The sequence below is a fragment of the Pezoporus wallicus genome, unplaced genomic scaffold (assembly GCF_028554395.1).
Source record: "Pezoporus wallicus isolate ANWC-B61680 ecotype Strahan unplaced genomic scaffold, APGP_CSIRO_Pwel_v1 contig_14703, whole genome shotgun sequence".
NCBI lineage: Eukaryota > Metazoa > Chordata > Aves > Psittaciformes > Psittacidae > Pezoporus > Pezoporus wallicus.
The window spans coordinates 1,591,295-1,607,697 of NW_026635616.1; the positions used below are offsets into that span (position 1 = coordinate 1,591,295).

The following is a 16,403-nucleotide window of genomic DNA, read 5'->3' on the forward strand; positions in this document are numbered from 1 at the left end:
GGGTTTGTTTGGGACTTCTTTAAACCTTATTTCTCTGAACAAACTGTACCACCTTATGTGGAGATTACAGTTCAGGTGAGAGCCTCCAAGTTATTCTGCTGAATTACACACACCTCAAGGAAAGCAGCATTGCACAGAGCAGCACTGTACACCCTCGAGATCACCATCAGGCAGTACTGTAATGTGAGGCTTTTCTTCATGCATCACTGGCCATGGCAAAATGAAGTCACACTTAGTAGGAACAGTCATTCACGTTGCAAAGTGAACTTTAACTGGCCTCATGTGACAAATTGTTCACGAAAAAGCCAAAATCTAAGGTATTGGGGGGGGGGGGGGGGGGGAAGAAATAATATTCAATATAATAAAATTACCTTCTTTATCAGTTAGCTTAGTTCCTTCACATCATCCACTCTGAGTTACTAACATCTCCTAAAAGGGAACTATTAGCAGTTCCCAGATTTATATTCTGCACTCATTCTAAACATGTACGGATAATTACATTTAGGGAATATTTAAATCCAGGTGTTAGACAAAAAAAATCAAAATGCAATTATTTTGTGCCACCTGTTCCCTGTACATTTAACAGGAATTTTAGAGATGGTTTGAAGGCACAACTCCGTGGTTCTGCTTTGAACTCCCATGTGATGCCAGTAGCTATTTTCTTAGCAATCCAGACCAGAATAACTATGCAATATTAACCAATGGGCAAATGTTCATGGTTTTTAGCAGAGAGTTACTAAATTCCTGTGTAAATACTTGCCATTTTAACTATAAGATGCTGAAAAGATTTACTAGCCAAAGTTTACAACAGTAGCCAAAGACTTTAGTTCTGAGAGACGACTGTAAATACTGCAGATAGCTGCTGCAGTCAAAGCACTCCATCTCCTGTAGAAAATAAACAGTTGGAAGCTTTCAATATTGCTACAATTCAAGTAACCCACCAGGATTTGAGGCCATTTGAAAGAGGAATCAGATCCGCTGCAGAATGAGGGGGAAACAGGGAGGGAGACAGAGGATGGGAGTGGGGTGTCTTACACGACATCTCCTAGGCACACTAAATATGTTTTAATTGGATGCACAAGAGATTAATTTGATAATGAAATGTTCCATTGATTAAAACTTAAACCTTTGACTCTTTCCAACAATATACTTAAACGAGAGACAAACCTTCTGCATGCTGTAACACGAGGAAGACAGACTCCTCGGAGATGATGTACTTGTGCAGACACACCATGTTGGGCACGCAGCGGGGGATGATGGTCGTTCTGCTCCTGCTGTACTCACTACTTTTCCTTAGACCCTGACAGAGAACAAAAAGGTCAGTTGTACCCTCAGTTGCCTTTGGAGCCTGCTGTGCTCTGTGTTTATCAACCAAACTAATCTATCCGAGTTACTCTGGGCTTCAGAGAAACCACTCATCTGCTGCTCTATGCCCCTCGGTCCCCCGAGGCTGTGCTGATGGCATCTGGCGCGTTTCCAGAGAACAGAAGATGGCACAAAGCTGCCATTAAAATCAATTACATGGGTCAATGTTTTTATTAGAATCTCTCTCAAACTAAGTCATCAGGATGACACTCAGTTATTTCCCTGTGACCTTTCTTTAAAATTTGATTTTTGTGTGTGACCAAAAGACACTATTACCAAAAAACAAATCCAAGTTCTACAGACAAAAGAGTGCCTCAGCCTTACAGGTAACCCTCACGTTTCCATTGCAGCACCACAACAAAAAGGAAAGGAAGGATTAGTCTCCTTGAGAGGTAATGATTTTTGGGGAGGTAGCACAGAGATGAAGTTGCCAGAAGTGAAAAAATTGATGTGGGAGGGAGAAAGGGAGGGGAGAGAGAAAGAGGGGGAAAAAAATTAAGTCAATAGTGTGACCTATTACAATATTGATAAACATAAGCAGTTAAATGGGAAATTCAATGTTACCCTATCTGCCAGTAGACAGAGTGAGCTTCTAATACACGATCTTCACTAATAATCCTTTCTGAGGAACAAACAGGTTTTTCTGTACCCTGCACATACAAGGCCAGATGCACAATGTTAAGGCAGGGTTGTAAGCCAGACCTGAAGTTACAAAACGTTAATATCCAATTACAGCGCTGTGTTTGGGACAGCAGCTTTTCAGCCCTTTCTCCCATCAGCAGTGGAATTCCTGTCAGGGGGAGCCTGAAATAATGGCCACGGTAACAATGCTCCTACTAAACTAATGCTCAGCATCACAGCTGCTCTGAGCATATTGTGATCTTGATCTGAGCGCTTTCTGAAACACAAGAGTAAGGTGAAAAATGTCATCCTGACCAATAAACTATTCATTCATCTCATCGTTCAGTAACATTAAACTCCGTTTTCACAGCCTATTGATGTAAAACATAGGAAAGCAATTCTGAATAAGACCAGTCGTCCATTTCATCCAGAATCTACTTCAGCCAATCTCATATTCTTCAGCCAAGAGAAGACCAAACATAAAGTGTTGCGGATGTACTTGGGCTAAGGAGAATTTTCACCTTCAGCAGCAGCCTGCACATGTCCTGAGACACAGGGCTTTACAGATGCAAGCCCTGCAGCGCAGTGATTCTTTACTGAAGCCTGCTAAGGTGTTGGCCTCAATAACCAGCAGCAACTCAAGTGACTAAATAGCACATCTGGGCACTAGAGACACTAAAAAGAAAGGAAGGGAAAGCAGCTGAACGCCAAATACAAAAATACCAGTGGGCTTAATAGGGACGCATATATTAACATCATATAACACAGGGATAACACTATACCTTAGATGCAAATGGATCTTTGTGTAATTTAGGAGGCCAAACTGTTTAGAGGAGCAATAAAAGACTTTACCCACCTTCAGTATAAAAGTCTGCTGCGTTCTAGTGTCCATCACAAGCAAAACCTAAGCAAAAAGTATTCAGAGAAATATTTAAGATTCACGTAAGTTAACAAAACACAGTTCTTCAATTAAGAATATTCAACATTAGAAAGGAAGCTATAAGTAATCATTAAAACACAAACAGTCTAAAGCCCTGTGGCATATATTTGTTAACCAGCCTTTTGTTAGAAGAGAAATATGATTGAGGATATAGATCCCTAGAGAGCTAACAGAATGTGCCCCAATTTCCAATCAGCTAACTTGGTAACAGAAAGAATGAGCACTTCATAATTATAGCAATAATCTAGCAGAACCCACTTTATAGAAATGCAGTGGTAGCAACACAATGAAGCACAAACAGCAACCTTCACAGAGCAGTACCTATGTCACTGTGCTGAAGTCCTCACTGTACCTACTTTCCTAGTGCATCACTTTTTCCCCCCATCAGGCTTCCCCTAAATCAAATGGGTTGCCGGCCAGTGGGTTACCAGAGTGGGCTTTCGTGGGTTGTTTCGGGTTTTTTTCCTCAGGGTGGTTACATAACTGCTTTCCAGGAAGCTAAGCTAGAAGCTGGCCACACAAGAATGCTTTTATCACCTGTGTAGTCACTGCTGTCTCATTTCTCCACTGGTGTTTTCATTTTGCAGCACTCGTAAGCCATAACAGAAATTGCTGCAAGGAAGTCCCCTTGTGCTGCTGTAAATTGGTATTAACGTAACAACACCAGCAACAAAATAAAGTGGATTTATTTAGGGAGAAAAGAGTGGATGGGTTTGCTGCAGAGAGGAGAACACCACCAGCTGCAGAGAGCGTGCGTTTCTGTTCACAGTGCATCACCTCTACTGAAAGCACTTCAAACACAGCACCAATGAGCGAAGTATTAAAGAGCAACTACCCTCTTAGCAAGCTCCATTTATTTATGCGCTGAAAACAAAAATATACATATTTGGGAAACGGCATCTGTAGGGAGCTGGAACCCCCGGCATCTCCTTCTTGGAATCACCCTGCTCAGGAATTGTTTTCAAACTCCAAGAACACAGATGCACTTGAAAAGCACCAGCTGCAAGACAGCCACAGCAGCAGCAGCACAAGCACAACCCTCCTCCAGCAGCAAGGATTTACAATAGATGTTGTTTATTTACAATAGATGTTGTAAAGTTCTAGCCTAAACACTCACAGTCAAACCAAAACATTTAGGCTTCAAAACATCAAACACCTAAGCGGCTGCAAATGCCAGCACTAGGGTTGAAAGACTTTTGAGTTCAGTATACAAGATGCAGCAACTCCAAGTCAATAGGATGCAGTGAAGACCAAGCCATCTCGCACCAAAAAAAGCTTTCTTGCAGGGGAATGACATGTCTGGTGTAACAAAGTGCTGGATTCATCAGGAGAGGAGGTCTCAGAGCAGGGCTGCACTCCATCTCAAAGATATCCTTTTTTACTAGGGTTGAACCCACATTTAAAAGCTGTTCTATCTCTTCTGGAAAAAATAAATAAATCAACAGAAGCTGGTGTTTCTGGGACTTTTTTTGACAATGACACAGAATTTTCATGTCAAGGATATGGTAAAACAAAAGGCAAATGTCCCCAGGCCACTGCTTGCTGAACAGCTTCTCAGGGCTCTTACCTGGGCCTTCCAGACACAGCGGAAACCAGGGGAATACATAACTGTAAAACCGGTTTTGTTACCCTTGCTTAACCAGAAGGTGTTAAAATTAAAACCAAACCCAACCAACCAAGAAAGAAAACCAAAATAACAGGAGAAAAAAGAAAAGCCACTTCACAAGAGGTGCCAAAAGAAGACCAAAAGGGTTCGGAAAGGACTATGCGCTTACAGTCACTTTCCTTCTCCTCCCAAGTTTGTTTGTAACTAGCCACTGTTCACATTGAGGCAATAAATACGAGAACATATGTGATTTTTTTTCTCCAAATGTGCCCTTTGACTGTCAATATCTCCCAAACAGGTGTTGGCTAAATGATTATAAATTGGCCTCTGGATACACCTCTTCAACTGAGCCGTACAGGACTGGCGATAATATAATTAGACCTAAAAACATCAGGCTGGTGAATGCTTTCCATCTGTTTGGCAATAATGTTTAGTTAACAATAGTCTTTAAAAGAAGCACCTTCAACTTCAGGTCTTAAAGTTATTTATGGGGCCATTCTTAACACACCAGCACTCTTGCTAACAAGAGCTTTAGCCACTTGGAAATTATTAGCCATACGGCTGTATACGAAAAGGAATGGCAGCATTTAACATCTGTATCTCTCCAGATTTACAAGCACCAACCTCATTTAAAGTCATTTCTTAATGAACAGTTCCGTGGTCTGTATTAATATTATAGTTGCATGCACAAAGATCATAAGGAGCCAAACATTTTTTTAATACCAACAGTAGGCCAATCAGTAATGAAGCTGTCAGCATAAAGGACAGAATAATAGCTTCTTTAACCCTCAAACAGGATTTGTTCATTTGTAGAGTAGAAGACACCAATTTAAAAACTGCTCATGGGTTTGCTCACCTTTATAAAGACAAAAATCTAATTTGGTCCTAATTTGATACAATTGTCTTCCCAATAACAGGCTCCTAAAGCCATCTTTTATTCCATGATAAAACAACTGCTATAACTAAAACTGTCATGAAATAATTACCTTTGATAGCATACCTTATTGCACAAATACAATTAATGTATTCCTCCCTTTCATTTTTCACACTTGCTTATCAGCACTGTATTAGCATATGGCGTACAGAACAGATTACTGAGCCCTCGCCCTATAAGACAACATATAGAATGACTACCACTAACGCGACTAAAGCAGACAACAGGTCCCTTTAGGGCTAGCTTCATCTGTCCTTCTATTACAACATCAAAATGAAAGCAGCAGCTACAGTTTTATAACTGTAATAACAACAAATAGTATCGGTGTGCCTTTGAGGTTAACTGCCAACATGGGCTAAGCAGTCTCACTAACCAGCTTCTTTCTTTTACCTTCCCATCAAGCATCAGACTTCCCTGCAGTGAGGATCATCTCCAGCTCCACTTCATTTCATGGAAAGTTATTTCTTTGCTGATTCAATAGTGACCTTTCTGCAAGACTCTCTGTCTCAAAAGGCACTCCAAGAAGCCCAGGAAGAGCCATAAATGTAACTTTAGAAATCCACCTAGTGATGCTCCATTTGGCTCTGACAGACTGCAGACATGGGCCCACCTAACCAAGAACCTGCTTCAAGGGGAGGCAGCCGGCACGCATATCACAAAGAAGTGGTTTAACCAGGTTCACCAAATCATTAAAGGACCTCACGAATGAACAAATCACTATCAGAAAACTCAGGAAGGGGTAAGAGCAGGAACAAGATGGTCGCAAGTATATTTGCCTGACGTTTTATCACACATCCAGAGCAGAGAAACGTGAGCAGCTCTTGGATGCACCACCAGGCTCCTGCAGAAATGCAGTAACAGTAAACCTGTCACTGACCCAAATGTCAGCTTACTCTCATGCTTTACAGCCAATTTCTAGATAGTAGAGCTACCCCAACAAGCCCTTCCTGTTTGCATTCCTTCACACTTCTCCCCCATTGCAAAATGAGGGTGCTTCAGAAACTCTTTTTCTAAGGGTTCTTTTTAAACTGCAAAGGGACAATTCTCCACCCCAGTGGCACAATGGGGCAAAACAGGATTCCACGTAGCATTCCCTGTGGCATAACACTGTTCTTCTCTGAAGCAGATCACAGGGATGCTCACATTAGACTAGGCTGCTTCTAGCTCACATAAGCTGAGGGAGCCTGTTTCACTGATGATGACCACTGCAATATTTAATACCTCCTAACAGGGAGCTGTTGGCTGTAACATTCAGCATCCTGTCTTGGAGGGGAGGGAGAAGAATGCACAACAGGGCATTCCTAGGCACTGAGTAACTAGGCTGTGACACAAAAGGAGACAAGGCAAAATCCTATTTACAATACTAATGTAGAGTCAAGGTCTACATACCACGGCTGGCTTCTAGGGCACTTTTGCTTACTCATCCTTGCCCTGTTTTCCTGCACTGATGACAACCTCAACGTGGCCAAAACCACCAGCAGACAAGTAGCAATTGCCACAGATAAATATATAATGTAAATAAGTGTCTTCAGCAGCACAGACATCCCTATTTTGCAGAAGCACTTGAGCTCTCGGGCATATCCCAAAATACAAGCCAATGCAGCAGTGCTGCATGGCAGCATCTCAGTAAAGTGGCAGAAAGCAATACCCCCCCACACCCCGTGATGCCAAAGAGGATTTTCTACTTGTGATATTTAGGGTTCTTTTCTAAGTCAAGGGTTAATTCTGATGCTGACAGCAGCTACTTAAAAAAAAATTAGCTTCTTAGATTTGATTTACAGTGTATCCAACGGCTTCATGGTAAATAAATTAAACTCAATTCAATACAGTAGGTACAATTAATTGGAGAAGAATAAAATAAAACCTGCCTGGTAAATAACCCTAGTCTTGCTTTAAGAAAACAGTTCATTTTAGGATCCTTTAAATGCACAGAAATTAGCAAATGTTTCGGTATGCTAATTTTTTTAATTAAAAGATATTTCTGCAGTAAAAGCTCTTTCATATGCACTACTGATTCTTCATCAAACGGGAAGTTTCCAACTTAACACCACTATAGCCGGTGGCAGCCCGAAGGTTTACCATCTGCTGCCACCCAAAGTCACGGTGGCCACCTTCAGAACATATGCATCAAAGCCCTGAGATAAGAGACCGAAGGAATACTGCAGAAGTCAGCATAAGGGGAATCACAAACCCAGAGGCAGGCAACAGGCAAGTCACTGGGAAAAAAGGACGTGCTGAACCATCAGTCACCCCACCGAGCACCCAACCAAGGTCGCAGGGGACAGCACTGGAAGAACTAAGGACTGCTCTAAAGGCACTGCTCTCCTGCAGGGTGGCTTTGACATGAAGGCAGTCCTCTGTCACACTGCATACATTTGCTCCCCCAGTTCCCCTTTCTTTTCTTTTTCCCCTCTCTACCCCACACACAGCATCTAATACTGACTCTTTTCTAGTCTTCACACTATCAGGACGTGCCATAGAACATACCTGTGCTTCTCATTTACTTGAGAAGGTTTCAACACTGACCAAAATAAGCACCTTAAAACATGTTGGCTTACAAGAATGTGACTTTAAAGTCACTAACACAGGCTGAAGAATACCTCACGCCTGATCAAAGAAAATGGAATAGGATCTCTTACTGCAGTACCAGATACCAGAAAGGTTCTGAAGACACACCAGAGCTAAGGAATTACTTTAAAAACAGCTCCATTCTGTTATTAAATTACTATTCTACACTGAAAACACATCAGGTAATAATGTCACCAGTGGCCCATCTAGCAAATCTGGTCCTTAGCTCCTAAGAAAAAGCACTCTTACCATAAAATTATAGAATGGTTTGGCTTGGAATGGACCTTAAGATCACACAGTTCCAACCCCTTGTCACCGGCAGGGATGCCTCACACCAGACCATGTCACCAAGGCTCTGTCCAACCTGGCCTTGAACACTGCCAGGTTCTCTGGGCACCCTGTGCCAGCGCCTCAGCACCCTCACAGGGAAGAGCTTCTGCCTTAGATCTAACCTGAACTTGCCCTGTTTCAGTTTGAAGCCATCACCCCTTGTCCTATCACTGCAGTCCCTGATGAAGAGTCCCTCTCCAGCACCCTTGTAGCCCCCTTCAGACACTGGAAGTTGCTCTGAGGTCTCCACACAGCTTCTCTTCTCCAGGCTGAACGGCCCCAAGTTTATCAGCCTGTTTTCATAGGCTATATTCTCTAGCACAAGTCCTACAAACTCGAAGATGTATCAGATGATCACCCGGGATTCTTCTCCTTGCATATAGAGCTGGAAAATCCTGTCATAGGTAGTGACAAGACAAGCTGGTCACCCGAGTCTAGCGTGAGTACTTTGGACTGCAAGAAAACCTTAGCAGGGGCTGGCACAGAGCAGGATGCCACACTCAGGATATGGTTGTGGTGACAAGGCAGAAGCAGGGGTGCAATTCCGCCCCCCTCTCCTCAGCTGTGTCCTGTCAAGGCTTCCAGGATTAAAAGATCCATTTAACACAGGTTTACTCTTGTCACTTTTCAGATTACACCACCCGGACTCTCGCTCGTCTCCTTCTGTTGTTATAAAAAGATTACATTTGCCTAATATGTATGAGAAATGTGATTATCGCTTATCCTTGTACCTGTGCAATACGAATTATCTTCAGTTTGCAATTATTCCTCCTTTCAAACCATTATTCTACGGAACTTAGAGCTTGTATATTCTGTGACTTGCAATAATAGTGTACTTAAAAGACAAACGGTGCAGCTTTGAATAATGCAAATGCTAAGAAAGTAGCATAGAGTCAAACTTTGAAATACTTTTAGCTGGTTGGTAACAGAGAGGAAAGTCCACTTTCTTAGAGCAAACTAAAAGCTGGCCAGTGAATGACAAATGGTGAAATATTAACCTAGGAAATATATGTGGCAAGTTTTACTAGAGAATACAGTTTACAGCGTGAAATGCCACTCAGCATCACCAACTGATCGCCTGGCACAAATTATGGACTGAGCAACTCAGTAACAGTTAAGACTAACTTAAATATTAAAGGTTTAAAGGAAATTACCTCTAGACATTATTTCTTTCTGGAGGCCTGCACTGAAATAGTCAGTAATTTAGTTTCTATTTTATAAAGGGAAGGGCAGAGTCCTAAGAGTTTACCCAATCTTAGGACTCATGTCAGGTGAAACAAAACATTCACTGAAGTCAAAAGAAATCGTGAGATAGGGAAGCTAAAGAGAAACTAAGGGTTATGACAACAGAACACTCAGAAATGTTCAGACTGGTACAAATGGAAAGACTTCAGGAAAACAAGCGGCAGGGGTTTGGGGACAGAGAAGATGGGACAGGAGTCGAAGTTGGGACAGAGAATATGTTTTGAAGTTGAGCAAGTTTTGTTACTTGGGGCTTGAAACGTGACTGTAGCTTACAACTAATCCCACAGCGACAGGGAAAGGAAGGCAGTGAGCCAAGAAATCAGTTTTGACAACGACCCTGTAGTTGATTTGATTTTGTAAAACTTGGCAAGTCACTCAAGAAACTAAAGGGTTATCAAAATATAAACCAAGCTCTTGAAAGCTTATTTATTTGCATTAACAGTTACTGCTATTACTCAGTTTCAGATTTGCAACCATTTTTGCCACTGCTATTTTCCATTATGCCCTGTTTGGATGAGGAAACCTTGCCAGTCAGGTGAATTCACTATACCCTGTTTACAGACAGTTTCTATTTCAAAGCACCATAATGAAACAGGAAAGAAAGTCTGGACTGGATCGTGTTGTTGATTACAGCTCCCTTTCCCCCATACCCCTTATATACACCCAGCCACTCATTCGAATCCGTAAGATGATCTCAAGAAACTTGGCAGTGTGCACCTGAGAGCCAGGAGAGAAGAAACATCTGCTACTGACAACTCAGTTTTACAACTGCAAAAGTCCTTATGTCACCTCAAAATACAATGTTGAACATCAAAGTTTTTAAGTGTTATTCACGCACCACACACACGCTGCCATAAACCGAGCCCATTTCCCCTATCCTCTGATTAAACTCCATTAAAACTAACCATAACCTGATTTGAATTCAGCTACGGGGCTGCAGATCATGCATGTGAACTCTACATATACTCTGTGTACTTCTGCTTTTTGGCACTTTCACTCATCATGTAGACAAGTAGTAATCACCCTTTCTAAATAATTAGTAACACTGATTTGGTGGTACTGCCTCTTTCTAAGGTCAATTCATCCAAATGTATTACCATCAGACTTCTCACCGTAGCACGAGAGCCACAAAACATAACCATGGCAGGGGGGTTGGAACTAGATGATCTTAAGGTCCTTTCCAACCCTGACTATCCTATGATTCTATATTCAAGATGAACAGAATTACTTCCAGTTCTTCAGAGAAGTCATTTATTTCTAGAATCCTCTCCAGAAACTCAGAAAATTTTAGCAAAGAGAGTATTTTATTTTCTAAGGTTTCAGATTGTATAACAGAGCTTAACAAACAGCGTATTGAACAACAAGCCCAAATGTACAGACATCTGTGGAAGGACTGATCACAGTCACACCAGTGCCAACACAGACAATGTGGCTTGATGGGGGACCAAGGGAGGGGATAGAAAAGACATAAAAGACAGTCATTGGTTACAGCAGCATAGTTATTACTTAATGCACTCTGCTTTCAAGATGAATCTTTAAATTGAATGAATCTAAATAACAGAGGGTTCTAAGGAATAAGAAATTGGGGTTGAAACAGCATTGTGAAGGTATCCAGCAGCACCATAACAAAGTCGTTTCTTTAGGGGCCAGTTATAGCTTCAAAGCAAAGATTTGCCTGGGGCAGAAACTCAGCACAGAATCTGCAACCTTGATTTTTAATTAGGCAAATTTTGAAAGCAAAACCTACTATTCCAAAAAGAAGTTTCCTACTTCAACCTACATGAACTGATAAAATAATTGACCGTTCTACGTTGGTGATAATAGTAGGTAAAATATTTAGATATTAGCCTGTTTTCAGTGTGGTACCTGTGGTAACACTAACAAGAGCTTTGCTGCCCAATCAGCATGTCAGAGTCCATAACATTTGCAGGACAAAAGCCACCCTGATGATTACATTAAACCTCTGTTTTCAGAAACCTACTCACCAGTAGGCTTTTCCCATAACAAACACATAAAATACCTGCAAACACCACCTAGTTAACCGTTGACACCACAAAGTGAGCAAGCATAGCAGCAGTAGGATGCAGGAAACCTGGTTTCCTTACATAAAGTGTAAGCCCTCTTGGGTCTAGTAAAATAGCTGGACTTACAGCACATCCTTTGCATGAGAGCAGAAGGATGGGAGGCAAGGCATAGATAGGGTCATCATTCTATGACCTTTCATGTTTTAGAGAGTCTAACAATGCTAAGATCTCTAACTCAGATTCAGCACAAAAGGGTCAACACAGCAAAACTTGTTAAGGCGACAAGGAAGGTGGAAAGGCAGAAAAAGAGGGAAAGATGCCACACTGGGAATAAGCTAGGCTAAAATTAAACGCCTAATCATTCTGCCTAGCCTAAAATAGTTTGAAAAACCCTGAGTTTCAGGTAGCAAGAAGCATTTTGTCTGTGAAAATGAAGCCAATTCAAAACACTTCAAGACGCTTCAAATGAAGAACAAAGACTGACATTACTCTGAGGGAAGGCACTGAACCTTTCAGCATTTGATGGAGAGCAGGTTAACAGCTGGTTTTCTCGAGGCAGCACTGAGGCAGACAGACACCACTCGGGGCTTCAAGCAGCAGCAGGAGAACAAGACTGCAAAGCAACCACCACCATTTTTAAGACGGCGTGTTTAAGCCAGTCTTGCACAGGATTAGGCAAGACAGCAGTTAAAATATGCCAGTTACTTTCCACACACCCATTTTCTGCTGAAACCAAAGCAGCTACCACAGGGTTAGAACAGGAGTTCAGGCAAAACTCTGTGATGCTGAATCTGCTACAGACTTGTGACCAAAAGCACGGCATCTTCAACACTGGCCTTGAAAATCAGAATCCACTTTCAAAAGCAAACACCCTCTGTCATCTACGTGTCTCCAGTGAGGATACTTCCACATTTATTCAGATTTCTCCGTGATGAGAGCTTCAGGGCACTACATAAGCAGAGAAGGAGGCAAAGAACAGTGATGGTGAGGAAGGAGGTGAGATGGTGCTTTAAACCAAAGGCAGGGGCATAGTCTCCAGCACACAGATACATGTGCATACTTCTGTTTTATATTCACATGCATTTTGCATAGGCATTATAAACCCAAGTAAAAGATGCTCTGAACATCTGGGCTTAAAGCAGTTTTTCATTCACCTCACAACTTTATGAACACCTTAAAATAGATGAAAACAAAAGGCAGCATACTCAGAATAAGATGAAGTTCATAATAAGGAGAATCTGGAAGCATGGATGCAGAGTACAAAGACACCAGAAAGAATATTGCCCCCTTTTTCATACAATAATTAAACATCAACTCTGCCCCTTATGATATTGTTCACACAGGAGCATACCAGCTGTATACATGGGCCCGTTATTCCTCACACACATCTCCAACACTACCATCTTTTATTTCTATCATCACTAGAGCCCTAATTCTTCCCAACTCTGCCTGAAAGATCTGGATACGTTCAGCTCCCACCTGCAACACTTACTGGAGCCATGTGCTCAGAAAGATCGAGGAGATCTGATCCCACCAAGGACTCCAAAAGCTTAATTCTGATCAAGCATCTTTTCCAGTTGCTGTTCAGTATTCTGATGCAAAAATGAGGATACTGAAAAGGTTCCTTTCCAACACTTCTGCAGCCTCACACTGCCAGGCTAGTTCACAAGGGCCATGCCTACTGCATCTGTTAAGTGGCTACTAATTTAGTTAGTGCCTAATTCAACAGATAGGTGCTCTTTCCAACCTGTCTCCCTGATACATATACTAAGTGGAACACAGGCTAAATTCTGTACTTACAACTGAGGAAAGAAGATATAACGCATGTGAAGTCAGAGCTGGGAAAACCTTGTGTACTATAAAAACAACTATAATACCTAATGTATATAGCCCTCTGAGGAGAAGTTACCGACTTAGGCACATAATTACAATGAAACAGGCAAAGAAAAGCAAAAAATCAGTCCCCATAGCTAGCATCAGTCCAACAAGAAAAAGAAACCGAGCAATCCAGACCTTAAGGGACCAGCTACAGGTTTTCTGGTGTATGATACAAGTGCATCAATTGACCATGCCTCAGTACATCACACGCAAACCAAAGACGATATAAGGAACCACCAAAAGGCACCAGGGAATTGGCATGGCAAAAAGGAAATGAGCCCTTACAGTCTGCATTAGCCACTGCCACACTGCTGAATAATGCATCATCTTAGAAGTACTTGGTAGGGTGATAACTAATCAGCATCATCAAAACAATGCAGCAATTCTTCTGGTCTCTTCATTAGGCTTGCAAAAATATCCATATGGTGCTTTCCTGTCTAAAGAAGGGAATTACCCTGGGAGTTTGGAAGCCATGATTTGCATGAGTCAAAAGCAAACTTGGCTTCATTGCTGTATGTCTGTCTTGGCGGGGGATTTAAACTCCAAGTTCTCAGGGAAGGAGAAGAGCCATGTGTCCCCAAGCCCCCATTTCAAAAGTAACAGTTCAAAAGTAGGAACCGCTACCCCTCTTCATTTCACATATTCAGCAGATTATTCAACCAAAAACACATCAAGTCGTCCTTACCCCAGTACTGTAACCATGACTTCACTTTTGAAAAACAGGCCTCAGCCTATTGAATGCCACCAAACATGTACCTTATCCTTTAGCTCGAATACATTTTGCATGACCTTACATGAATTGCTTAGATAAAAGCCTTTTTTCTTCTACTTTTGTTATTTTAAAGTGCAGATGCATTTGAGTCATTTTCCCCTTTTGTTTCATATCCTTAAGATCCACAGCTTCAAAGACAAAATGTCAGCATGCAGTCGATTTATGACTGAATTCTTGAAGAGCCACTGAAGAATTACCTTGTCAATCACCCCAAGGACTCTGAAGGCCTTCAGTTCCTCGGCAGGGCTCCTTAGGTTCCAAGAGGGCCTTGAACTTAGTGATCCTGGAGGCTAATGGAAGATATCAAAGATGATACATCAATCAGGGTGGTACTTGAAGGAAGACTGCCTGCTGAAGCAAATGCCAGGCCGAAGGAAACTAAATTTATCATAAATCAGAGAGAGTGAAGATGAAAGGAGAAGTTTTCTGTTTGTCCTTAGTGGAAGGGATTGGAAAAAAAACCACAACAACTTGCAAGTAAATAAAAATCATTGAGATAACATTGAAAACCAGAATTTTAAAAGAAAATATAATGAATGTTTCTATTTTCTATGCTTAATGGAACCTGGCAATTGATTACTCAGTTCCTACCCATCACAATAATCAATCAAAGCCTTACAGGTATTCTGGATACAAAATAATTCAGAGATCACTGAGGGGAAAGCAAATTAGAGGCTTTTTAAGCCTGAAGAACATAAAATACAGAATTACAAACAGGGGTCTCGTGCTCTCTGGTGAGCTTTATGAAATCCTTTTAATAACAAGGTGCACAACAGAAATACATCCTCAAATTGCCTTAGAAAAAGGATCTAGCTATGTATCATTCATCTAGAAATTAAACCATAGCAAGAGAACTGGCAGGAGCTAACTATTCAAGCAGTTCATATGCACAGATTCTTGTCTGTGCTATGTTCTGTAGCTACTCAGGGCACACTCAAAGCTTGCACGTCAGAGGGGGGAACAACATTGCAACTGGAAGTCTTCTGGAACAAAGATCAACCCCTCAAGCATCACATATACCTCTGGCACATTAACAAACATTTCCAGGAGAATTCATTAGATGTTCCTCTAGACACCCAACGTGCAACTTCTACCAGAACCACAGACCTGGATCTCTTCCTCAGAAATAAGGTAAATTCATTTGCAGAGCTGTTGAATACCAAACTCCTTTTAACCATAACCTGGCCTTCCCAGCACACTGCTGTTGCACAAAGGTAAAGGAAGGTGAAAGGCTTCTAAGAAGTAAAAGCTGTTTAATTTGCCAGCATCCTGAAGTAATATTTAACAAATACATCACAAAGGAAAACTGCTGGTAAGCAATTATGCTGTGGATGAAATGTTTATCAAAGATCAAGAAATCTTTCCATATGATCAGAAACTCTCAGAAAAACTGAAGATCCTGAACTAGGACAATCCCCTTTGCTTCCCCACAAGTGTTTCTCTAGCATCCCTACTGTGCTATCCCCAACGGCCAGAGCACCTCTTCAAATCCCACCCCAAAACTGGTTCTGCTTCATGTTGCCAGTCAATCACCTTTTCTCCTTCCAAATTCTTTCCCCAAATCAACATTTATTTAAGCATTGGCCACAAAATTCCAAAGAAAGGGTCATGAACACGTTCAAAAAGCATGGAGGAAAATGTGCTTTTGTGTTCGCCTACCAGGCTTGATGTTTAAAAGAGACTATTATTTATCTTCATTTGTCTCAACACTGCCAAGCAAGAGTACCAGCAACAGTTATGATAAAACCACCCAGATTCTGCATGAAGAAGAAATTAAAAGCCTCTAAATGCACTTTTTCCTCCAAGCCTAATTTAGGTTCCACATCCTAGTAAGCTGCTGGAAGGTCGAGGGAGTTCTTGTGTTGGGTTGTACTTTGAGTGTGTGCAATTCTTCTGCAATTTGCTTTGAAACAAGAAGCGGTGCTAACACAGAGCTTACAGATGACAAGATTTCAAAAGCATTCCAAGGAATATACTTAATGAAAGAGACATTTCCAAATCCTCCTGACTGCTATCCAACATTTCCACTTTTATCTGCATGTTATTACCTTTTAGAACCATTCCTCAATAATCAAGCTTTTAAAGTTTTCTCTTATGCATACCATTTCAACCATGAATGA

General features: G+C 41.5%; 1 protein-coding gene across 11 annotated transcripts in view; it reads right to left on the reverse strand.

The window, feature by feature from the left end:
• The window catches only part of RPS6KC1 (ribosomal protein S6 kinase C1), a 91,589-nt gene that overhangs the window by 27,265 nt on the left and 47,921 nt on the right, over positions 1–16,403 (reverse strand). For 9 of the 11 annotated variants that reach the window (XR_008970593.1, XM_057397047.1, XM_057397044.1 and 6 more), the window contains 3 exons: positions 14,481–14,573; positions 2,843–2,890; positions 1,168–1,300 (listed from right to left, as the gene is read on the reverse strand). Coding sequence is in view for 10 of the 11 variants with exons in the window: in XM_057397047.1 (XP_057253030.1) it covers positions 1,168–1,300; positions 2,843–2,890; positions 14,481–14,573 (274 nt within the window). In the remaining variant the exon portion in view is untranslated. The remainder of the gene's footprint in view (positions 1–1,167; positions 1,301–2,842; positions 2,891–14,480; positions 14,574–16,403) is intronic. The other 2 variants (XM_057397048.1, XM_057397052.1) reach the window with 1 other exon arrangement.